General features: G+C 36.2%; 1 protein-coding gene across 7 annotated transcripts in view; it reads right to left on the bottom strand.

The window, feature by feature from the left end:
- Window positions 1-26,358, bottom strand: part of NOL4 (nucleolar protein 4) — a 406,271-nt gene that overhangs the window by 158,658 nt on the left and 221,255 nt on the right. For all 7 annotated transcript variants that reach the window (XM_057525972.1, XM_057525967.1, XM_057525968.1 and 4 more), the window contains one exon: window positions 24,933-25,216. In XM_057525972.1, coding sequence (XP_057381955.1) covers window positions 24,933-25,216 — 284 coding nt within the window. The remainder of the gene's footprint in view (window positions 1-24,932; window positions 25,217-26,358) is intronic.

Raw genomic sequence — 26,358 nt, 5'->3', positions numbered from 1 at the left:
GTGTAACTATGTGTTGTGAGGGATGTTAACTAGAATTATTGTGATGATCATTTTGCAATATATACAAATATCAAATCGTTATGGTATACATCTGAAACTAATATAATGTCAATTATATTTCAAAAATAAAAAAAACTTGAATTGTACACATTAAATTGGTGAATTGTATGCTATATAAACTATTTGGCAATAAAATGGTTAGAAATGAAAGCGTTGATGGGATAGGTGAGTTGATCCTCCTCACAAAGTAAATAATAGGATAGGTTAGCTGACCTTTTTCCAATCTGTATGAAAGCATTTTTTTCCCCCATGGGTGTTTGTCAGCATTATATATATTTTGAGGTCAGGAGTAACAAAAGAAAGATAAAATGTGGCTTAACAGTCAGAGGAATAAAAGAGTTAGGTAGGAAAAGACAAAGTTCCATGCTTTTTTATATTTATGGCATCCATTTTATAATTTGTGAGGAAAAAGCTAGTTTTATATTGCAAAATCCCAAATAAATGGAATTGTAAGAGAGAAAAATATGCAAAACACAGACAAGCATATGGATGTTATAATTTTGTACATCACTTTTCAAATACATCAAACTTAAAGAACTCAGGTTTTATTGATGAGACTCATCTAAAATTGCATAGAGGTTCAGTATCTCCATATGAGAAGTGTTGAAGAAATGTCTCTTTACTTGTCAGTTGAATGAATGAATGAATGAATGGGAGATGCACTGCAGAGGGCTTGAGAGAGAAAACTTCCAAAGTTTACTATAACGCACAGTCCTGTATCTAGCACATAGTTGGCCCTTGTCAAGTATTTGTTTTCCTCCTCACCCTTTCTTCCCCTTCTACTTGCTTCACTTACATTTTTCATCACAGTAGATTTACAGTTCCTGAGTGGAATGTAAAAGAATACGGAGAAGACAATTACAGCTTTCTTGAAATGTTCACTAAAATTCCTTCAGAAACCATAAAGTGGATTCTGTGCAGTGGATTTTTAAGTTAAAGAGAACACGTAGTGCAACTCCATCACTTTTATTCTATGTAAATACAGAGAATTTAAATAGGGGCACACTTCCTCATCACTTTTTAGAAACATATTCAGAAAATGCTAATTTTTTTTCTAATTTTAGTATATCCATAAAATCACAAGTTTTTGACACACTAAGACATATATTCTAAAACAACATAATATCTAAGAATTGTCTAAAGAAAATTCTGAATTTACATTTATTAACTAGTGTTATTATGGACCTATTATTACAGGTAAATGATTATTGATAGTTACGTTGAGTGGGGTGGGGGGAGAGTGATGTACCTGTGTGAATTGAGACCAACTGTTTCAGAGGCTGATGATGCTGATAATTTTGAGCTGGAGAGGGTTATCTCAGGTTTGGCAAAGGTATGACTATTCTCATAACCCATGCTCAGGATACACCTTTTAATTGATCATTTTTCTTACCGAGGCTGGGCAAGATATATCTGCAGACCAGGCAGCCAGTACCAAATATTGAAACTGAAACAAAAGATGAAAGCTATTTGCCAGGCCTAGGATAACGATTATTCAATTGTCATATCAACTTGGAACATCTCTCAGCCAAGAAATGAGGATTAGATAGATAAGAAATAGTTTGGGGACATGACCAGGCATTTAGTATTTATTCTGACTGTCCACGAATAATGCAATTTCAAAAATATAATGTGGACCTTATAGTCAACCTGTTCAAGACCTGGTTAACTGCTGAAAGGGCAAAAAGCCAGGCAAAAGTGCCTACAGAACACAACTTGCTCTTTGGTATTACTGCAGCCTGGTTTAATTCAGAATTTGTTTAAATCACATAAAATATTTTACCATGATCTTAACACTGTTGGGAACTTAGAATTTAAATATGAACAAAATAGTGTTCTTGCTCTCTAGATATTTACATTATAATTATCATGGACTAAAAAGATTGAAGTCTATGTAGGTTTTTTATTACTCCTTTTTTACCATAATAATTTCTTTATTTTCCATTAAACTTTGGCAAAATTCATAGGGAGAGATGTGTCACCATAATTAGTTCAAGAGCTCAAAGTCCCCAGCACACTCTTGAGATCTGATAATGGTAGCAAATTAAACCAAAGAATCCCAAGGTGGTAAAACTCAAGACAATGTGAGCACTTGACAATATGTGCTCCTTCTCGGGGGAAGGATAATGTCTGTGTCTGTTCTCAGTGCCTGGAAACTCCTCTGCAGACATCATCATATGCTAATTTCTATTTTTTCTACTCAGGAATAGTGACAATGCTGTCATAACAAAGACGTTCTTAAAATTCAACAATGACTTTGAGAGAGATGGTGATTTGATACTGAATTTATTTCCTAAAAGTAAGGAACTATAAACCTGAATGTAGAAAGTATAGCTAAATTACTATGTAAAAAGTTTAAATTGTGAAATATGAGTTCCTCACAGAAAAATGATAATCTAAATCATAAGGAAAAACATATTCCTACATTTTATAAATCAGGACAATATATCTTGCATACATCAAGAATCTCAGCACAAATAAGAATTATTTTAATTCAGTTATTCCTAGTAACTATAAGCCAAATGGTTCAGAAAGCTTAATCATTTTTATATAGCAGGGTACAATTCAATACAAGTTTTCTTTAATTGAATTCTTCCCTAATAAACCTGAGAAGAGTAGCATCTCCAAGTACCACCTCTTTAACACTATAAATGATACTAACTAAATTCTCTAAAAACTGACTGTAGGTTCTTTCTACAAGATAATCCCAAAGCTCCTAATTGCCCTCATCCTTTTTTCTTTTCATACCCACAACATTAGCTAAGAACAACATGCCCTTCACCAACTTCCAGCTGGTCTAGCTGATTCAATAAACACTTGTTAGAAACTGTGCTAAATGCTTATGCTTCTGAGAGGAATAATGTACGTTTCTTCTCTGTTCCAATACAGGAGAAAAACATACAAAGGAATATTCAGAACCTAACACTGCAAATGAAATACAATAACATTTAGAACTACATACCAGTTCTTAGAGACAAGAGAAGGTGGTAACATTCAATGCATCAGGCAAGATTTCACAGCCCTAAACCAAGTTGTATGAAATGGGTAGAAGCACACCAGGTCAAAGGGGTGTGTGTGTGTGTGTCCACATGTGCATGTGCACACATGCGTGTGTGTGCGCTTGGGGCGGGGGGACTGGGGTAGGATGAAGAAAGTAGACATAGCAAATATTCCAGGAAGAGGATATTCAAAGATGGTATTTCTAAAAGGATGGAACTCAGGTTTCATCATAGAGAATGCTAAGCACTAAGGTTGAAATTAAACACAATATTTAAGTAATGGAGGAAGAGGAGGAGAGGGCTATGGGGGCATGAATTAGGAGAGGCAAATTTCCCCAAACTGGGTGTCAGAACAGCTTTGTGGGGACAGTGATATCTACACAGATGCCTGCGTCAGTGATTTGTTCTACATTTTCCCGGGTCTCCATGCCAGAAACCAGGTCACCAAAATAACTTGCTTGGGTTATTTCACAGGTTTTCGAGATGATCTTGATCCCACCTTGGTTCATCTAGTTCCAGACCCAATAGTTTAAAATAGTCAAAAAATGAAAATCATATTATGTCGCTACTCTGATTAATGACCCCTGTAGTGACAATGTCCAAATTCATAAACAAGGACTTTTGGAATGTGGCCTATTTACTATCTTGGACTCATCTTTGCCAGTATGTCCCCCATGCCCCAATCTCCCACCAAATTGAAGTTCTTTTATTTCCTCAAAGATGCCATGCTCTGTCTTGGCTCCAAATCTTGCCTCTGCCTGGAACCAGTTCTTTAGTATAGAATGCAAGACTTCTGTCTTGTTTAGCTCCTACTTATTTTTCAGTTTCCTACATAGATGTATTTCTTCTGCAAAGAAAGTCCTGACTCTTCAAATCCAAATTACTCCTCAAATACGAATCAGTGCATCTCCTAGTTATCTCCTATGCCATGTCCTCCTATTCTACCTCTAACTTCTCACTAATGAACAACCCGCCTTTGAGAAACAGGCACTGCCTCTGTCCTCTTCACCCTTATATTTCTAATTGCCAATACAACACATGGCTCACAGGAGGGCTAGATAAATATTTGTTAAATAATGGATAAAATGTAAGACAGCACCAAAAATGTATTATTAAATATAAGCATCCAGATTGGTTCAAGATGGCAGAGTAGAAGGATGTGTGCTCACTCGCTCTTGCGAGAGCATCAGAATCACAACTAACTGCTGAACAACCATTGCCAGGAAGACACTGGAACTCACCAGAAAAGACACCCCACATCCAAAGACATAGGAGAAGCCACAATGAGACAGTAGGAGGGGCACAATCACAATAAAATCAAATCCCATAACTGCTGGGTGGGTGACTCACAAACTGGAGAACACTTATACCACAGAAGTCCACCCACTGGAGTGAAGGTTCTAAGCCCCATGTCAGGCTTCCCAACCTGGGGGTACAGCAACGAGAGGAGGAATTCCTAGAGAATCAGACTTTGAAGGCTAGTGAGATTTGGTTGCAGGACTTCAACAGGACTGGGGGAAACAGAGACTCCAATCTTGAAGGGCACACACAAAGCAGTATGCGCATCGGGACCCAGGGGAAGGAGCAGTGACCTCATAAGAGACTAAACCACACCTACTTGCCAGTGTTGGAGGGTCTCCTGCAGAGGCAGGGGTGGTGTGTCTCACTGTGAGGACAAGGACACTGGCAGCAGAAGTTCTGGGAAGTACTCCTTGGCATGAGCCCTCCCAGAGTCTGCCATTAGCCCAACCAAAGAGCCGCGTAGGCTCCAGTGTTGGTCGCCTCAGGCCAAACAACCAACAGGGAGTGAACCCAGCCCCACCCATCAGCAGACAAGCAGATTAAAGTTTTACTGGGCTATGCCCACCAGAGCAACACCCAGCTCTACCCACCACCAATCCCTCCCAAAAGGAAACTTGCACAAGCCTCTTAGATAGCCTCATCCACCAGAGGGCAGATAGCAGAAGCAAGAATAACTACAATCCTGCAGCCTGTGGAACAAAAACCACATTCACAGAAAGATAGACAAGATGAAAAGGCAGAGGGCTATGTACCACATGAAGGAACAAGATCAAACCCCAGAAAAACAACTAAATGAAGTGGAGATAGGCAACCTTCCAGAAAAAGAATTCAGAATAATGATACTGAAGATGATCCAGGACCTCGGAAAAAGAAAGGAGGCAAAGATCGAGAAGATGCAAGAAATATTTTAAAAAGACCTAGAAGAATTAAAGAACAAACACCTAGAAGAAATAAAGAACAAATAAACAGAGATGAACAGTACAATAACTGAAATGAAAAGTACACTAGAAGGAATCAATAGCAGAATAACTGAGGCAGAACGGATAAGTGACCTGGAAGACAGAATGGTGGAATTCACTGCTGCAGAACAGAATAAAGAAAAGAATGAAAAGAAATGAAGACAGCCTACGAGACCTCTGGGACAACATTAAATGCAACAACATTAAATGCAACAACATTTGCATTATAGGGGTCCCAGAAGGAAGAGAGAGAGAAATGACCCGAGAAAATATTTGAAGAGATTATAGTCGAAAACTTCCCTAACATGGGAAAGGAAATAGCCACCCAAGTCAAGGAAGCACAGAGAGTCCCAGACAGGATAAACCCAAGGAGAAACATGCAGAGACATAGTAATCAAACTGACAAAAATTAAAGACAAAGAAAAATTATTGAAAGCAGCAAGGGAAAAATGACAAATAACATACAAGGGAACTCCCATAAGGTTAAGAACTGATTTCTCAGCAGAAACTCTACAAGCCAGAAGGGAGTGGCATGATATATTTAAAGTGATGAAAGGAAAGAACCTACAACCAAGATTACCGTACCTGGCAAGGATCTCATTCTGATTCGACGTTGAAATCAAAAGCTTTACAGACAAGCAAAAGCTAAGAGAATTCAGCACCACCAAACCAGCTCTACAACAAATGCTAAAGGAACTTCTCTAAGTGAGAAACACAAGAGAAGAAAAGGACCTACAAAAACAAACCCAAAACAATTAAGAAAATGGTAATAGGACGATACATATTGATAATTACCTTAAATGTAAATGGATTAAATGCTCCAACCAAAAGACACAGGTTCGCTGAATGGATACAAAAACAAGACCCATATATATGCTGTCTACAAGAGACCCCCTTCAGACCTAGGGACACATACAGACTGAAAGTGAGGGGATGGAAAAAGATATTCCATGCAAATGGAAATCAAACAAAGGCTGGAGTAGCAATACTCATATCAGATAAAATAGACTTTAAAATAGACTTTAAAATAAAGAATGTTATAAGAGACAAGGAAGGTCACTACATAATGATCAAGGGATCAATCCAAGAAGAAGATATAACAATTATAAATATATATGCACCCAACATAGGAACACCTCAATGCATAAGGCAACTACTAACAGCTATAAAAGAGGGAATCGACATAGTGGGGGACTTTAACACCTCACTTACACCAATGGACACATCATCCAAACAGAAAATTAATAAGGAAACACAAGCTTTAAATTACACAATAGACCAGATAGATTTAATTGATATTTATAGGACCTTCCATCCAAAAACAGCAGGTTACTCTTTATTCTCAAGTGCACATGGAACATTCTCCAGGACAGATCACATCTGGGGTCACAAATCAAGCCTCAGTAAATTTAAGAACATTGAAATCATATCAAGCGTCTTTTCTGACCACAACGCTGTGAGATTAGAAATGAATTACAGGGAAAAAATATAAAAAACACAAACACAGGGAGGCTAAACAATACCTTACTAAATAACCAAGAGATCACTGAAGAAATCAGAGGAAATCAAAAATATCTAGAGACAAATTACAACGAAAACACGATGATCCAAAACCTATGGGATGCAGCAAAAGCAATTCTAAGAGGGAAGTTTATAGCAATACAAGCCTACCTCAAGAAACAAGAAAAATCTCAAATAAACAATCTAACCTTACACCTAAAGGAACTAGAGAAAGAACAAACAAAACCCAAAGTTAGCAGAAGGAAAGAAATCATAAAGATCAGAGCAGAAATAAATGAAATCGAAACAAAGAAAACAATAGAAAAGATCAATAAAACTAAAAGCTGGTTCTTTGAGAAGATAAACAAAATTGATAAATCATTAGCCAGACTCATCAAGAAAAAGAGGGACAGGACTCAATCATAAATTAGAAATGAAAAAGGAGAAGTTATAACAGACACTGCCAAAATACAAAACATCTTAAGGGAGTACTACAAGCAACTCTATGCCAATAAAATAGAAAACCTGGAAGAAATGGACAAATTCTTAGAAAGGTATAACGTTTCAAGACTGAAACAGGAAGAAATAGAAAATATGATCAGACCAATCACAAGTAATGAAATTGAAACTGTGATTAAAAATCTTCCAACAAACAAAAGTCTGGGACCAAATGGCTTCATAGGTGAAATCTATCAAACATTTACAGAAGAGGTAACACCCATCCTTCTCAAACTCTTCCAAAAAATTGCAGAGGAAGGAACACTCCCAAACTCATTCTATGAGGCCACCATCACCCTGATACCAAAACCAGACAAAGATACTACAAAAAAAAAGAAAATTACAGACCAATATCACTGATGAATATAGATGCAAAAAAACTCAAAATATTAGCAAAGAGAATCCAACAACACATTAAAAGGATCATGCTCCATGATCAAGTGGGATTTATCCCAAGGATGCAAGGATTCTTCAATATATGCATATCAATCAATGTGATACACCATATTAACAAATTGAGAATAAAAACCATATGATCATCTCAATAGATGCAGAAAAAGCTTTTGACAAAATTCAACACCCATTTATGATAAAAACTCTCCAGAGAGTGGGCATAGAGGGAACCTACCTCAACATAATAAAGGCCATGTATGACAAAACCATTGCAAACATCATTCTCAATGGTGAAAAACTGAAAGCATTTCTTCTAAGATCAGGAACAAGACAAGGATGTCCACTCTCACCACTATTATACAACATAGCTTTGGAAGTTCTAGCCATGGCAATCAGAGAAGAAAAAGAAATAAAAGGAATACAAATTGGAAAAAAAGAAGTAAAACTGTAACAGTCTGCAGATGACATGATACTATATATAGAGAATCCTAAAGATGCCACCAGAAAACTACTAGAGCTAATCAATGAATTTGGTAAAGTTGCATGTACAAAATTAATGCACAGAAATCTCTTGCATTCCTATACACTAATGATGAAAAATCTGAAAGAGAAATTAAGGAAACACTCCCATTACCATTGCAACAAAAAGAATAAAATATCTAGGAATAAACCTATGTAGGGAGACAAACAACCTGTATGCAGAAAACTATAAGACACTAATGAAAGAAATTAAAGATGATACCAACAGATGGAGAGATATACCATGTTCTTGGATTGGAAGAATCAATATTGTGAAAATGCCTATACTACCAAAAGTAATCTACAGATTCAATGCAATCCCTATCAAATTACCAATGGCATTTTTTACAGAACTAGAACAAAAAATCTTAAAATTTGTATGGTGACACAAAAGACCCCGAATAGCCAAAGCAGTCTTGAGGGAAAAAAAAGTGGAGCTGGAGGAATCAGACTCCCTGACTTCTGACTATACTACAAAGCTACAGTAATCAAGACAATATGGTACTGGCACAAAAACAGAAATATAGATCAATGGAACAGGATAGAAAGCCCAGAGATAAGCCCACACACCCATGGTCAACTAATCTATGACAAAGGAGGCAGGATATATAATGGAGAAAAGACAGTCTCTTCAATAAGTGGTGCTGGGAAAACTGGACAGCTACATGTAAAAGAATGAAATTAGAACACTCCCTAACACCATATACAAAAATAAATTCAAAATGGATTAGAGACCTAAATGTAAGACTGTACACTATAATACTCTCAGAGGAAAACATAGGAAGAACACTCTTTGACATAAATCAAAGCAAGGTCTTTTTTGATCCACCTCCTAGAATAATGGAAATAAAAACAAAAATAAGCAAATGGGACCTAATGAAAGTTAAAAGCTTTTGCAAAGCAAACTACAAACAAGACGAAAAGACAACCCTCAGAATGGGAGAAAATATTTGCCAATGAAGCAACTGACAAAGGATTAATCTCCAAAATATATAAACAGCTCATGCAGCTCAATTTTATAGAAACAAACAACCCAATCAAAAAATGGGCAGAAGACCTAAATAGACATTTCTCCAAAGAAGACATACAGATGGCCAAGAAGCACATGAAAAGCTGCTCAACATCACTAATTATTAGAGATATTCAAATCAAAACTACAATGGGGTATCACTTCACACCAGTTAGAATGGGCATCATCAGAAAATCTACAAACAACAAATACTGGAGAGGGTGTGTAGAAAAGGGAACCGTCTTGCACTGATGGTGGGAATGTAAATTGATACAGCCACTATGGAGAACAGTATGGAGGTTCCTTAAAAAACTAAAAATAGAATTACCATATGACTCAGCAATCCCACTACTGGGCATATACCCAGAGAAAACCATAATCCAAAAAGACCCATGCACCCCAGTGTTCATTGCAGCATTATTTACAATAGCCAGGTCATGTATAGAACCTAAAGGCCCATCAACAGAGGAATGGATAAAGAAGATGTGGTACATATATACAATGGAATATAATTCAGCCATAAAAAGAAATGAAATTGGGTCATCTGTAGAGACGTGGATGGATCTAGAGACTGTCATACAGAGTGAAGGAAGTCAGAAAGAGAAAAGCAAATATCGTATATTAATGCATATATGTGGAACCTAGAAAAATGGAACAGATGAACTGGTTTGCAGGGCAGAAATAGAGACACAGTTGTAGAGAACAAATGTATGGACACCAACGGGGGAAAGTGGCGGGGGGGTGGGTGGTGTGATGAATTAGGAGATTGGGATTGACATATATATACTAATATGTATAAAATTGATGAGTAATAAGAACCTGCTATATAAAAAATAAATAAAATTCTAAAATTCAAAAAAAAAATTAAAAATAAATATAAGCATCCAATAGAAGTGTTAAATAAAAACTTCTCACTCATTAAAGGAAGTCAAAACATGACTTTGGATCACTGTAGATTAATGAAACTTCCATGAAGAAGTGACTAAAGTTACTGTCTAAAATTTACTAAAGTTAATGTCTAAAATAATCATGAGTCATACTTAAGGTAAAAACCTGGGCTGGGATCATTCCTTCCTAACACAGACATCTTTAACTGTGTTTATCTTACTTGTAGGAAATATTTTGGAAGTAAATAATATCCCCAGGAAAACTCATTCATGCTCATTCTTTGTATCCTTGCATAATAATATTTTTGCAAGAGGTACAGACACAATTTTATTTTACATTTTAGTTTTGGCACTTAACAATTTAGTTCTGAATCCACCCTTTTGAGGAACTTCTTAAGGACAAGTGTTAAAGTATATGATTCTCTTTTGACTTTTATTGATGTTTTCCAGTGCTCTGAAACTCTTTCATGTGAGTATGCTGCCCAGTGAATATTTTTATTATTCCACGTGTTTTATTCTAGATAATTATCTTTTTTTTTAAAATTTTATTTATTTATTTATTTATGGCTGTGTTGGGTCTTCGTTTCTGTGCGAGGGCTTTCTCCAGTTGTGGCAAGTGGGGGCCACTCTTCATCGCAGTGCGCGGGCCCCTCACTATCGCGGCCTCTCTTGTTGCGGAGCACAGGCTCCAGACACGAAGGCTCAGTAATTGTGGCTCACGGGCCCAGCTGCTCCGCAGCATGTGGGATCTTCTGGGACCAGGGCTCGAACCCGTGTCCCCTGCATTGGCAGGCGGATTCTTAACCACTGCGCCACCAGGGAAGCCCAGATAATTATCTATTGATGTAACTGTCTCACTCATGGTCTAGGCTTTTTAGAAAAGAGACCACATTTTATTCATCTCTGCATTCTCAGAGTCCAGCATGATACCTGACTCATATTAGACCCTCAAGGCATGTTTGTTTGATGGATGAAATAAAGTTTATTTACTTCATCCCTTTTGCAAATCTAGCACTTTGACCATTTAAAATACCTTAGTGAATTAGAAGAGTGTACTATCTATTTGGCTTTCTAAAACGCACATGGAATCACATTTTCCTCCTTGCTGAAAGATCCTTTCTTGTTACTTTAATTCCTTAACCTACTGCATGGTTTCATTCATTTACAATCATAATACAAATAACGATAGTTCCTTTTTCTTTTGTCTTAAGACAAAAGAAACATTTCCAGTTTCTTTTTTTCATTTGGTGTTCATCACATTTTCCAGTTTCTTTCTTTCACTTGGTGTTCATCACATTTCCCATATCCCTAGCATTTAACTCACAGTTTTTCCCATAGAAAACAGTTAATATATATGTCTAAATGAAGAATTCTAAGCAATAAGGATTATTCTCTCATTTTATGGGTAAGTAAAATTGAATTAAAGCAAGATTAAGTAATCTGTCCAAGCCTTCACAGTTTAGTCAGCTGCAAAATTCTGAATCACTTTTCTTCCCTTTTCTGGATGAAAACTATTTTCCTTTTAACACTCAGGCGAAATAGGATGTTCCCAGGAAAATCTTTCCTGACCACCCCAATCTTCCACTCCTATCTCTCCTCTCAAGAAAATGAATCATCCACTTACACATGTGACTTATTTTCAATCTTAAACGACTGTACTTAGCAGACTATCATATAGTAATGTGTTTGTCTCTCCTCTTTTCTTGATGCCCCTGGAGAGAAGACCTATGTCTTTTTCATTTCAGCAATCTTAGTGCTTAGTATGTAATTGGTGCTCAAATCTGAATTTGTTGAATTCAGTTGAAAAGCCAATGTTAAGGCAGTATGTTGAAATATTAACTTAAACTTATATTTCATTTTTATAATCATACTCTTACTTTAACCAAATATAATTTTAAAAATCATACAAATCCAATGAACCCTTTTTGTAAGGAAACCATATATTGACTCACACCTCAGTTCTCTGAGATCTGCCTTTGTTCTCACCACTCAGCTGAAACTGCCCTCTGGAAGGCCTCTAGGGACACCCAAGTCAATGGCTCCTTCCCTTCTCCAACTCCCCAAATGATCCACCTTGAAAATGATCCATCACCTCCCTCTCGTACATGGGGCTGGACAGGCCAGGTTCTCTGTGTTTTCTGGCTCTCTGTCAGCTTCATCTCTACCCTTCCTCCCTGTTCTCTCTTCTTTCATCCGATAGAGAAAGGCTCGGGTCTGTTGGCTGCCAATTTCCTATCTGATCTCCAGCTGACACTGTGTGGATGACTCCTACTTCTTTCCTCTCTAGTCTTTCTCCTCAAGGTTGGCCTCACATTTCCACCTGGCAGCCACTCATGCCTAACTGACCCTTTAGAATCTGAAACTCCTTAAGCACAAAACAGGCTGGCATGGCTCCTGCCCTGGCAAAGGCCCTGGCACCTCTCCCCGGGAAAGCTTCCCTCCACCTCCTGTCTCCAGCATCCTCAAACCATCCCCTGTAGCGCTGACACATCCATCCTCCTGCCCAAGGCTCAGTCAGTGCATCACTCTGCTGCTCGGCTGCTTGTATTCTTCCACGGTTCCCCAAGCTCAGGGACACCAACGAAGGAGCACACATTAGGACTGGGAAATGTCTGCCCTGACTCGCTTTTATGCACTCCTTAGTCCATCCAAACTCAAGGTTATTTGCTCTCAGATCACTCTGGCGTATTCTTGTTTTTGTGACTTTATTCTCTGCTTTCCGTTCAGCTCCTTAACCTTCTCTCATCATAACTATCCTTATTCTTTGGGTTCCTACGAATGCTTTCCTCCATGAAACCTTCAATTCCTTTGTGTTTTCACAGAACAGTTTTGCACATAAGGATGGACATTCATCTATTTTCACCTTTTAATTGGTTTATGTAACAGCTCCTTCAGAAGCAATTCTATAGCTTCCACAGTCTATAGTACTCTGCCCATACAGGAACTGAGGAGTATTTGATGACTCAGACAATTCTGACCTAAAGACAATTACTTCAGCATTATAGCAGTATCTCTGATGAGAAAGCTAACACCAGGAATAATATTTTAATTAAAATGTAGAAATAAATATCACAGGTTAATTTTGGTTTTTAAAAGCCTGTCTTAAGTGGTGGAGAGATGAACGGGGAGAGCACAGAGCATTTTCAAGGGCAGTGAAAACACTCTGTATGATACCATAATGATGGATGCCTGTCATTATACATTTGTCCAAATCCAAAGAATATACAATACCAAGAGTGAACCCTGAGGTAAACTGTGGACGATTATGATGTATCAGCATAGGCTCATCAATTGTAACACATGTACTACTCTGGTGGGGGATGTTAATCATGGGGGAGGTTATGCATGTGTGGAACAAGGGGTATATGGGAAATCTCTGTACTTTCCTTTTAGTTTTGCTGTGAACTGAAAACTGCTATAAAAATTGTCTCAAAAATATTTGTCGTAAGCACCAAAGTGAAACCAATTAAAAACACTTAATTTTCTTTATATTGTTTGCACATTTGAGAATCACAACACAAGACCTCATAACGCCCCAAATATCTCCTTTACCAACCTGCTATGATGCTATCCTCCTCAATCACCATATTGAAAATTTACTTCATTTGATTCACTGTTTTTTTAATTGAAATATATTTGACATATAACATTGTGTAAAGTTAAGGTGCACAGCATGTTAATTTGACACATTTATATATTTGTAATCTGATGAACATTGTAGTGATAATTAGCACCTCTATCATATCACATAATTATCATTTTTTTAGTGGTTGTAATAATCAAGATCTACTCTCTTAAAATGTTTGATGATTATAGTACAATATTGTTGTTTATATTCAGTATACTGTGCATTGTATCTCTAGGAGTTATTTACTACTTATCGCAAGTTTGTATCCTTAAACATCTGTCCTACCTCCTCAATTCCATCCCGTGCTAACCAACATTTTACTCTCTGTTTTTACAAGTTTGTCTTTTTTAGATTCCAGGTAAGTGATATCATGCAGTGTTTGTCTTTCTCTATCTGACTTATTTCACTTAGCATAAAGTCCTCTCTATGTATGTTGTTGCAAATGGCAAGGTATCCTTTCTCATTGCTGAATAATATTTCATTATGTGTGTGTGTGTGTGTGTGTGTGTGTGTGTGTGCGTGTGTGTATCCCCACATCGTATTTATCCATTCATTCACTTATTTCACTTACCATAATATCCTCTCGATTTACCCATGTTGGTGCAAATGGCAATGTGTCCTTCTTTCTCATCGCTGAATAATATTTCATTGTGTGTGTGTGTGTGTGTGTGTGTGTATCCTCACATCCTATTTATCCATTCATCCATTAATGAGCACTTAGGTTGCTTCCATATCTTGGCTATTGTGAATATGCTATAATAAACACAGGAGTTCATATATCTGTTTGATATTCTGTTTTCATTTCCTTCAGGTATATACCCAGAGGTAGAACTGCTGGATTATATTGTAGATCTATTTTTTAATTTTTTGATATAAAATTTTTTCCATATTGTTTTCCACAGTGGCTGAACCAATTTACATTCTACCAACAGTATATAAGGATTTCCTTTTCTCCACATCCTTGCCAACACTTGTTATCTTCTGTCTTCTTGATGATGGACATTATACTGGGTGTGAGGTGATATCTCATTGTTGTTTTGATTTGTATTTCCCTGATGATTAGTGATGTTGAACATCTTTTCATGTACCTGTTGGCCATTTGGATAACTTATTTGGAAAAATTTCTATCTAGTGCCTCTGCCCATTTCTTAGTCAGATTGCTCCCTCCCCCGCTTCCTTCCTTCCTTCCTCCCTTCCTTCCTTCCTCCCTCCCTCCCTCTCTCCCTCCCTCCTTCTCTTCCTTCCTTTTTTGCTATTTAATTGTATGAACTCTTAATTTATTGGTTTGGCCAAAAAGTTTATTTGGGGTTTTCTGTAACATCTTATGGAAAAACCCAAACAAACTTTTTGGCCAACCCAATAGTTTGGCTATTAACCCTTTCTGATACATGGTTTGCAAAATCGTTCTCCCATTTGGTAGGATGCCTTTTCATTTTGTTAATTGTTTCTTTTGCTGTGCAGTAGCTTTTAGGTTTGATGTAGCCCCATTTATTGATTTTTGATTTTGTTGTTTGTGCTTTTGGTGTCATATCCATTTGAGTCACGGTTTACTGTGAAATATTCAAATGAGAATCTCTGGCCCAGAGAGGTAAGACTGTATACATATTACCTGGAATAGGACATATTCATATTCCATTAATTCATATTAAGGCCAGAGTCAGTTGCACAGTGGGGAGTTCAAGGAAGCCAAGATACAATGTGAGGAAACTGCTAATGCGAGAAAGTGGGTAGAATAAGATCAATACAGTATATTCCCACATCACTGTATCTTTTCCCTTCAACAAACATTTTGTAAGGAGCAAGCCTCACACATGTAAATCACTTTACTGTATGACCACACAATCCATCACCCATCACCTCGTCCTCATTATTCATGGATCATCCTTCTAAAAGTTGAAAAAAGAAGAGATTTTTTTTCCTGGTTGAGGTAATCAAGGAAGGTGTTATGAAAGAAGGTGACATTTGAATTGGACAAATTCCAACAGAGTCAGGAAAGATTTTAATAAGCAGCAGTTCCAAGATATCCTAGGATCTATTTCTATGAGTACATGTTATAAATTCCCAGAAATGGGTCCTAGAATAAATGCCTGTAAAATGCCTCTGGGAATGTATTATATATTCTAGATTCCTGGAAAATAAGTGTAACTAAAACAAAATAAGGAAAAGAAGACAAAAAGAGGAAGAAAAGGTAAGTAGTACACATTAGTTGAAATAAACATGCTTCTTCAAATCATCAATCTGAGTAAAGTAATTAGTAGGCTATTAAAAATGGTTATTCAACTCCCCAAATAAATATTTATGAATTGAGAATATTTTTGCAAGATTTAGCTAAGCCTCAAATTCTGGAGTCAAAAACAATCACCACAGCAATTCCGTTTACTGTGCATTTATGTGAAAAATGAACACAGCCTTATTTAATCTTCACAATTGCCTACAGGTTAAGTATTATTATCCGCATTTTACTGATGAAGTATCCAGGCTTAAAAAGTATAGACGCTCAAAGTCACAGAGCTGCAGTATTGCTTCCCGATCAGGGAACAACTGTGAACCATAAAATAGCAGCTAGGGGTCTCAGCATTAAGTCAAATTTGCTTTTGCTTACTTTCAGACCCTACCCCATGACCTCAACTTACACTGTAGTGGTTGAAATGTGAGCCAAATGATTTGGGGTTTAAATATGAATTATAGAAATTCTTAGTATAGCCATATTTGTAAATTCTTTGGGTCTTAGTTTTTCCATATGTGAAAAAATGGGAATGATAACTGAGCCTAATTCTGTTGGATTACATGAGTTAGTTCTTAGAAGAGTGCCTGGAAAATAGTAAGAACTCAATGAATGTTACCTGTCATTATTATTCTTTGGGACCAAGTTAATGACTTAATTCTCTTCTTTTTAACTCTGTTATCTGAGTTACCCTCTTGACCCCAGCTAACTCCAGGATCTCCATTTCAAAAATATTTTAAAAATACTAATAACGAGGCTACAGATAGTTGCTCTTAGGGAGTATACTTTAAGACTCATCAAATATTTAATATTAATGAAAATCATAAGCTATTATATTGAGACAAATTAGAATGTGCTGCTCTCTGTCTCTGGCATTAATTTTTCTTCTTTTATTCTTTCTCCAAATTTGGGTCAACATCAAGTGTTTCAAGGAATGCTGTTAATATCCATTATTTTGAGACATGTATAAATCACTGCAGGTATTTCAACTACATTTCTTTCTCTTAGGGTTCCTCTACCACTCTCTCAAGACACCTACAGACCAAATTACATTTTTAACTATTTGATATTATTCCAACTGATAGAACATAAGTAAAACAGAAAAACACACATACACTGATAAAACAAAATAAGAAAATATCCTCCAGAAACCTCAAAAAACACTGAACACAAAAACATACAAAATAAAATTCATTTCTTTTTGAGCTATTGATGAACCATCAAATAAACACAAAGGTAACAAGTGGTCCATTTTCTTTTTTTTGTGCTTTGGTTAAAGATACAACCTATCATTCTAACCAGATTATTTATGAATGTATGGAATTGAAGGCTGAAGGATCAGTTGAAATTGTGTGTTGACCCAACTGAACTCTTACATGTTTAGAAAGGAACTCAAAATTGATATTTTGCTGTGTATGGGAAATTAAAATCAACTTCACTTTGCATATTTCAGGATATAAATTATAAAAGTCCTTTGCCTTCTCCATTCTCCTGAGATAACAAATGTGAAATGATCTAACATGGACTGAAACACGCATAGCAGGCACTCAAAAATGGTAGTTCTACCATCCGTCTTTCTGTAATAACTTATAAAGAATATAAGCATATATAACAGTAAGCATGACAGCATAAGAATTCAAAAGGACACTGATTTGGGTGGTAGGAGTCAGCTGGGTTCATCTCCATTTCTTCAAATGCAAAATGAAGTGGTTCCTGATTTTAAAGATTGAATTTTTCTATAGTGTAATTAATTTTACAGTCTATGAGCAAAGCAAGCATTTTTTCACAAAAGCATTATATACTTTTAAATTTAGATTGCAAATAGGATAGATAGTATAAAACCAATTTATACTGTATCATTCTTGTATATCTTTTGATTTAAAAAATGTACTAAGAACAGAAGGAAAAATATGTCCAATAACTAGCAGAACTGAAGTCCAGGCAACTTGTAAGAATAAAATACACTATATGTGTGTGTTTTATACACACTCTCTATCTATATAACACATATGTAAATATATAGCTATATATGTATGTGCATATATACATATTATTACATGAATGCTATTTTAAATTGGTAGCTAATAAAACTTAAGCTTAAAATTTACCCTGGGGCTTTTTAAAGACCCACTCTAACTCAGTTCCTACCCATTTGTTTTTACATTCATGCACTAAAACAATAAATGGATATTCTGTAGACTTGCTTAGGTTTTCAACAGGAGTACCTGGTATATTATTTTCATTTTGTAAAATAATTCATAAAGAAGAGCAAAAAAATATATTCGTATAAGAAATGTCACTGCAAGTATTTGCCATTTATCAGTAACTATCTGCTAATTGTACTAGACGTTTATGGGTCCATAAACATAACTGGTCTTACACAGCATCAGCCAATGTGGGTGTAGTGAAAAGCACATGGGTTTCAGATGATCTGGGTTCAATACTAAGCTCTACCGCTTAAGTAACTATTGATATATAGTTAATTTCAGTTAAATAGTATAACATCCACTAGATTTTAGGCCCTTATGTTTCAATGAGACTGGTGATTACATGTTCTCTCCTTATCAGATACAATGAATTGGTTTAAGTTAAAAATATGAAACCGTTACACAAGTGTTCATCATTATTAGAGTTGATATGGCATCCCAGTGTCATCATCCGTTTATCCTGTGGCTGTTAGTTTCTTTCACATGCAATTCTGTCCATTTAACATTCTAAATATTTCTTAAATCTCTGCTTTCATCTTCATCCCTACTACCACCTCACTAAGGCAGGACTTCATGCTCTGTTTACAGCCTCCTCCCTTTTTATGCCACTTAAAGCCATCTGGTAACAAAGATGCCACAATGATGAATCCCAAAACACAATCAGACCATGCTATATTCCTATCCAACATCCTAAAGTGATTCCCTGTCAACTACAAAGTGAAGTTCAAGCAATAAAAGGGCATTCATAGCCTACCCTAATCTTACACCTGAACTACTTCTCCAGACTCATCTCTCACCACTTCCACCCTCAACATTTCTAGACACTAACTTAATGTTCTGCTCATTAAGAATTCCCTTCTCCCCTTCACCAGGTGACTATTTCCTACTTAACTGTTATGAATTAACTTGAGAACTTTCCAAGGCATGGCTAATAGGCTTAGAAGGCATTCTCACATACAAACTAATTTCCATGTTATAATACACCTATTTATTTATGTATCTATCTTTCTGGCTAAAATGTGAGTTCTTAATGATGGAGACCTTTTTTTTTTTCTTTGTCCTTCTAGCACCCAGGCTAATGCCTAGCACATATTAGGCACATTTGTTGAATATATATTGTTGTTTCTACCTGAACCACATCTGGGCCAAAAATCTCTACACAACACCAAGAAGCCAGAAATTGAAAATCATCAAATTAAAACAATAATAAGCTGGAATAGCCACATGACAAAGACCAAAATAATATTATTCCAGAAGTTAATCCACCATTCCTATGTTTCAAAGGCAATCTCATTACACCTAAATATTTCAAAGAGATATTTTGAAAAAATCAACTGCTTCCATTCATCATATCTAAATAAAATCACATAGCAATTATTAATGGTAATCATGAGAAATATTTTATAAACTTTAATTTGAATGGTAATATCCATTTTAATAAAAATTTAAAGGAAAGATTGAAAATAATGTCACATGGGCCACATTGAGGAAAAACATATTTTTAAGTGAAGTGAAGATTGAAGGGTCCTGGGAACTAAGCCAAAAACTAAATATGTAGCAACTACAGTGACACATTAACCCTCAAACAATAATTACCTTCCTACTGCAGTTATTACTTGAAAGATTATTCTTTCAGGGATTGATTCAGAATATTTTACCATATTAAGTAAAATGCAGCTGGGTCACAGATACTAAGAGAAAAACAGAAAACCAAAAAGAAGAAAAATATCTATGATACATGTTTTTAAGTTATGTATTTCCCTCCATTAGAGTTCTAGGTTTGTTTCTCTTCTCATCTATTAATAATTTTGAACATATCTATACCTAGATTTGGGTTTTCTTGGCCTTTCTTTTTTCATATAACTAGTCCCTTAATGCTTCCTCCTGAGTCTTATTTTCCAAGCTCTTAATCAACATTTCCACTTTCTTCTGGGCTCTAATGTTACCAGTTGTCCTTTAAAAATGTGGCCATCTGCAAGTAGAAAATAAATAACTCCTAAACTCTTTTCATGCAATAGATTTCTTCTTTAGATTGGTTAATATGATTCCCAGCTAGTCCAGTAAGTGACTTTGCATAATAATAAGCAATTTGTAAATGGCCTAGTCTAGTTCAGCTATCCTTTTTAAGCATTTCTATTCACTGTTAAGTTTTAAAAATGCTTTATAATCATTTTTGCTTGATATTCTTCATAATAAAATTGTGAAATAGGTCAATATTAAACTCACTGGAATCTAAGTTTCTCAGAGATACTACATAATTAGGCTTTTATATTCCTCCAAGGTAAAACAGAGGCTAGCCTCAAAAATATTGGAAGAAAGAATTGGTAATAGTGTCACTTTATAAATTTGCACAGAATTGATGAAACATTCCTAAGGACTTGAAAAGGTAGCACTGAACAGATGAGTTTGCTAAACCTTTACACGAAGGTCACCTGACAGCCTTGCGGCACTCTGTGTTTAGAGTTGGATTGCAAGAAGAATTCCTGAAGCAAAATGCCAGATACAGTCTCCTTCACAATAAAAATGATTCAGCTTTCCTACCCATCCTCTACAACTAACATCAATCCAATTTCCCACTAACTCTGCTAATTCTTCCTCTGCCATGGGTTTTGAACCCTACTCTAAGCCTTAACTCTCCTAAACATCCTCCAAGTGTAGACCTATGTCACTTCACCTAAGGATTACTCCATTTAACCACTTACATCAATTTTGAAATGCCCTGTATTCTGGCTTCTAAAATATCCCCTATTCTTATCTGGCTGCCTTCGTTTTCTTTTGGGGTTCTTATTCCCCTATAAACTCCTTCTATGCCACTTGTTCCTGATGGGTTTACATTCTGCAGAATGATATATTTTGAGCTCATCTCTCCTTAGTCTATGTAATTCTGAGGTGATCTTATCAACCACAAGAGCTTCAAGCAGCACTTCTCTGAAATCTTTCACATGTCTCTCTCTCCAACCTGAATGTTTCTTCTAAGCTGAAACATATGTCCCCAATACCTATTAAACATCTCTAATGGATACTGCATAAATACCATAAACTTTATATGTCAAACCAGCTTCCTTCAAATGTTTCTCATTTTGAATCTTAGTAAATGTAATCACCATCCACTCAGGAAACCAGGCCCTAAATCCTGGAGTCATACTAAAATGTTCTCTGCTTCACTTCCCACATTCAGTAAAACTTTATTTCTCCAAAATATTTGAGAAACTACTATGTACCAGATATTAAGCCATGTGCTAGACATACCGCAGTGAGCAAGGTAGACATCATTCTTATACTCATAGAATTTACATCCTAATGGAATGTATAAAGAGGCCATTCATATGGTAATCTATGTGAAAGACATTCCCAAGAGTTTGGCAATATACAACCTATGGAGCTGTATATGGTAGTCCTGCAGACACAGTGTCAAAAGAACAACAGTATCATGTTCGTTATTACTTTTTTTTTACTATGCCTCTGCATTATAATTTTCCTGGACTGCCACAATAACTCTCTAACCATTTTCTGTCTTTTTGTCCTAGTCCCTATTGTATTCAGCCACTACAATGTTGCCAGAATAATCTTTCTAAAATTCCAAGCTGACCACAACCTTATCATGCTAAACACTACCTATAGGATACAATCCAAAGTCCTTAAACTGGCCTACAAAGCCTTCATGATAGAGCCTCTTTATCCTCCATTCCTCCACACGTTCTCCACTGCGGCCATGCTAAGCTCCTTGCCAATCTCCACGCTCAGAGTACTCTCTCACTGTTCTAGGCCTCGAAACATGCTCTACCATAAATAATCCTCCCCATCTGAATCACTTCTTGCCCTTCACACTTATCCCTGGCATCAATCTCTATAAAGTCTTCCTTAAGATTCATCATGGTCCTATGGGTGTCCCACCTCTGCTCTCTCATGTCACCTTGCCATATGCCCATAATATTACTTATGGAATCAGATTATAATTACAAGTTTGCTTCTCTTTCCTGATAGACTATAAGTTTTAGAGAGTCAGGGACCCTGCTTTGCTCATATTCATATTTTTGCTTCCTCTAACAGTGCCTTGCATGTAGGAGTTCCTCAATAAATAGTTGGTGAATAAATTAATTGGTGGCAAATAGTCTACCTTGCATAATGATATTGGGTTTTTCCTCAAATACCATGTTATGAAGCCATACCTATCTCGGAATGGACAGTAGTTTCCTAGTCTAGGAGGCCAATTCACCCTTCCTGTCTCCATTCCAGGTCCTTCACAGTGTCTAATAAGAGAATCCTTCCAAAAAATGGCAGTCTTACAGTTCCTTCAAAGTACAAGATTCACTTCCTGAAGGAAGCCCTCTTCGTTACTTCCATAGAAATAGTATATTCTTATTCAGAACTCTCCATGTTTTAACACAGGAATAGATATTTGCCTACTTTTTTGCTAAGAAACTTTTCTATGTATATGTGTAATAGGGAAGAACAAATCTTTCCTTTAGAAACTTTTCTATGTATATGTGTAATAGGGAAGAACAAATTTTTACTTTAACCTTGGTGTTCTATTGTCTTTGCTACAAGTTAAAAATGTTGCCTACAGCCTGAAATATACAGGATAGCCCATTCTCAAGGCTCTGACCTTTAAAGGTATAACACTTTTCCATTCATATAGAGATAAAAAGTTGCAGAACAGAGAATAACATTTATGACCGGACCTGCCTGGACAGCTACAAGAACAAAGGATTCCCACACCAAGAAGTCTGCACCGACCAACCACACACCCTCTCCTTTTAGTATAAAAGAAGCCTGAATTCTAACTTGGATAAAATGGTTCTTTGGGACACTAATCCACCATCTTCTTGGTCTGCTGGCTTTCTGAACAAAGTCGCTATTCCTTAGCCCAACACCTCAACTTATTGGACTGTTGTGCAGTGAGCAGTACGAGATTGCACTTGGTAACGTATGTACTCTCTTTACCATGACTGTATGAAGAGCCATATGAATAAAGACTCTTCTGTCTTTGAGTTGTCTCTATTATCTACCCATTGCTGTAAGTGTGACAGGTATTTAATATATCCTTTCTGAAAAAATTCCCTCTGGATTCTGGTCCCAACATGCTGCCACAACTATTCTTACAAATTCAATTATTTTCTATTTCATCTGATTTGATTTCTTAGCAGTGTCCATCAAAGCTGACCGCTCTCTTTCTTGAAAGATGGACTTTGCTTAGCTTTCCTACACTATGCCCTTCTGATTTTTCTTTTGTCTCTCTGGCTACTTCTCAGTCAGCTGCGGAAGCTGTTCTTTAACCAAACCATTAAACCTTCTTCCTCAAAGGTGTCTCCTTCTCCCCCGGGTCCACTTCCCATCTTACTCTTCACAGCTCAATCAATCTGTGCTTTTTATAGCCCCATTTTGAAAGAGGTAGGAAAGTAACTTCATTCTGTCTAATGTATGGAAGAATGTATTTTAATGAGCACAGTTCCTATGGTAATATTGAACAAGGGGGGAAAGAAGAGAAGAGCAAACCACTGGATGATTTTAGAAAAAAATTTCAGCGGATACATAGCATTAAAAGGACATTTTGTGATTAAGTTTTATAAAGACAGGGTTATGTGGTGGGCAGGGAAACTTAAGGGTTATTTTGTTTTGTAAAATGTAACACGGTGATTCAGATCATGTTAGTGAATATAAAATCACCTGTGTTTGTATGATCTGGCTTTAAACCACCGAAGAGAGTACTGTGCATTTTCCACTGCAAAAGTTGTAACAGCCTTCCTCAGGCAGAAGTGCTTAAGAGTCTGATAATGTCTAGTAACTTACTTAAAAGAGGAAAAAACAACACACCCTCAGGCAAGCAAGAGGATTTAAATAGAGCCAATTTAGAAAGCATAGTTTTTTAGCAAATTCAGAAATTAATCCAGATTAAGACATTTTGCTTTCAGGATCTATTTCAAAAGACCAATTCTACAGCTCTAACTTAGAAGTGGGTGCAGGGGAGGGAGTCAAAATGTGTACACTATAAAAATCCTCATACGTTCAAAAGTATAAAAAAAATTATAGAGCAAAGTCATCAGCATGAATTATTTCAAAATGATAGAAATATAGCTTAATTTTTTTAAGAATAAATCCATTGGGAATGGGGAAGAATGTAATTTATTCTGATATAAAGAATCTAGAAATTTAGATAATATATCTGAAACACGTTTCTGTCTTTTGTATAACACAGTTTATGATAAATTGTTTGCTCAAGGAGTTATTTAATCTATATGTTTCATCCGGAAAACTGACACATTTCTCCTATGTACATGAAGTAAGTTACTGACTGAAGTCCACAGGTCTCTAAAGCAAACTTAAGAATTTAATTGAAATTTTATTGCTACATACGCCTATCCAATCAAGTAGAAACTAGTGATTTTTTATAGTTCAAAATTGTGTTCTGAGAGCTAAACTTTCACATCTGAGTTCAACAAACTCCCAAAGACAGATCCATAAGATTATATAAGTGAGCCACATTAAATCAAGTGATTCCATATATAAAAACCCACCACTTTGCCTAAGAAAGGATGCATTTCGTTCACTCTTATTCCTGAAATTTATTCTGTTTATATAACATGAACACACAGTATCTACGATTATAAATTTCTTGGTAACCCAGTGTTGGGATTTGTTTACAATATTTTTAGTGACGATAATCTTTATCTCTTGTATAAATAAGTATTACTTTGTGACCTTCATGACCAACTTAAAAGTTCTTTGAAAATCGTAACATGACCTTACCTTGCTTCCATTTTCTCTCGTTTCTTGTTCCATCTTGAGGTCAGAAATTAGCAGATTCTTATATTTGTTTTTTCCATTACTGCTGTGGTCATCTATTCTGTATTCTGAAGTCAGCTGTGCTGAGAGGGGACTGTCACTCAGGTTCAGTGGCTGCTCATCCTGCTCCAGCCCAGTTTTGCCATCACCGTTAGAGTCGCCCATCTCCCTGCTGTGTGTTCCCCCTGAAGCAATTGAACTGTGCCCCAGAGTCTCATTGCCATTAAAGCTCTCTGCAGCAGAATCATCTGTTGGAAAGAAAAATTTATATTTTGATTTTATTGACATGCTAATCAGTTTCTACTTCAACTAGCATTTTTTTTTTTTGGGTACAAGAGATAAAAGGAAAATTTATAATGATAACAGGATAAATTTATCAAGAGGTATAACAATATTCATAAACAATACCCATAAAAATTTGCTATGATGTTGATTGGGATTGAGAACTTACAACTTGACAATATTGAATCTTCCTAGTCATGAACATGAAAGATGTCTCTATTTACTTAGTTCTTCTTTGACTTTGTTCATCAGAGTTTTGTAGTTTTCCTCATATATATCTCATACATATTCTGTTAAATTTATACGTAAGTATTTCATTTTGGCATGCTAATGTAAATGATACTGTGGGGGTTTTTTTTGTTTTTTTTTTTAAATGTCTTTATTGGAGTATAATTTTTTTACAATGGTGTGTTAGTTTCTGCTGTATAACAAAGTGAATCAGCTATACATATACATATATCCCCATATCCCCTCCCTCTTGCGTCTCCCTCCCACCCTCCCTATTCCACCCCTCTAGGTGGTCACAAAGCATCGAGCTGATCTCCCTGTGCTATGCGGCTGCTTCCCACTAGCTATCTATCTTACATTTGGTAGTGTATATATGTCAATGCCACTCTCTTACTTTGTCCCAACTTACCCTTCTCCCTTCCCGTATCCTCAAGTCCATTCTCTAGAGAATGGACTCAACTAGCATTTATTGAGCTCCAATTGTGTGCTTGGCATTGTGCTACCTAATTTTACATATAATGTGTAGTTTATCCTTAGCAATAAACTTGTGAAGTAGCCGTTGTTATTTTTAATCTAGTAGGCAAATTTAGGCACAAGAAGTGAAGTAAAATAATTAGAAGATAAAATAATAAGATGAAACAAAGAAAACAGTTCAATCTCAAATGCAATCTCAAAGAAAAGTAAATTTTTTTAAAAAAGAGAGGGAACAAGATATTTGCCAATTATTTTGCAAGTAGTTTTTGTTTTTCCAGGGAGAACAACCAGATTTGGTGAAAATTCTCCAATGAAAGCATCTTCCACCTTGCTAGTGGGGTATATATTGGTACAAGCTATGGGTGTTTAATATGCATCTGAAACATTAAAAGTGCTCAGAAACTTT

The sequence above is a fragment of the Balaenoptera acutorostrata genome, chromosome 13 (assembly GCF_949987535.1).
Source record: "Balaenoptera acutorostrata chromosome 13, mBalAcu1.1, whole genome shotgun sequence".
NCBI classification, from domain to species: Eukaryota; Metazoa; Chordata; class Mammalia; order Artiodactyla; family Balaenopteridae; genus Balaenoptera; species Balaenoptera acutorostrata.
Note: the sequence above shows the minus strand (reverse complement) of the source record. Positions and strands in the feature narration are given on the sequence as shown.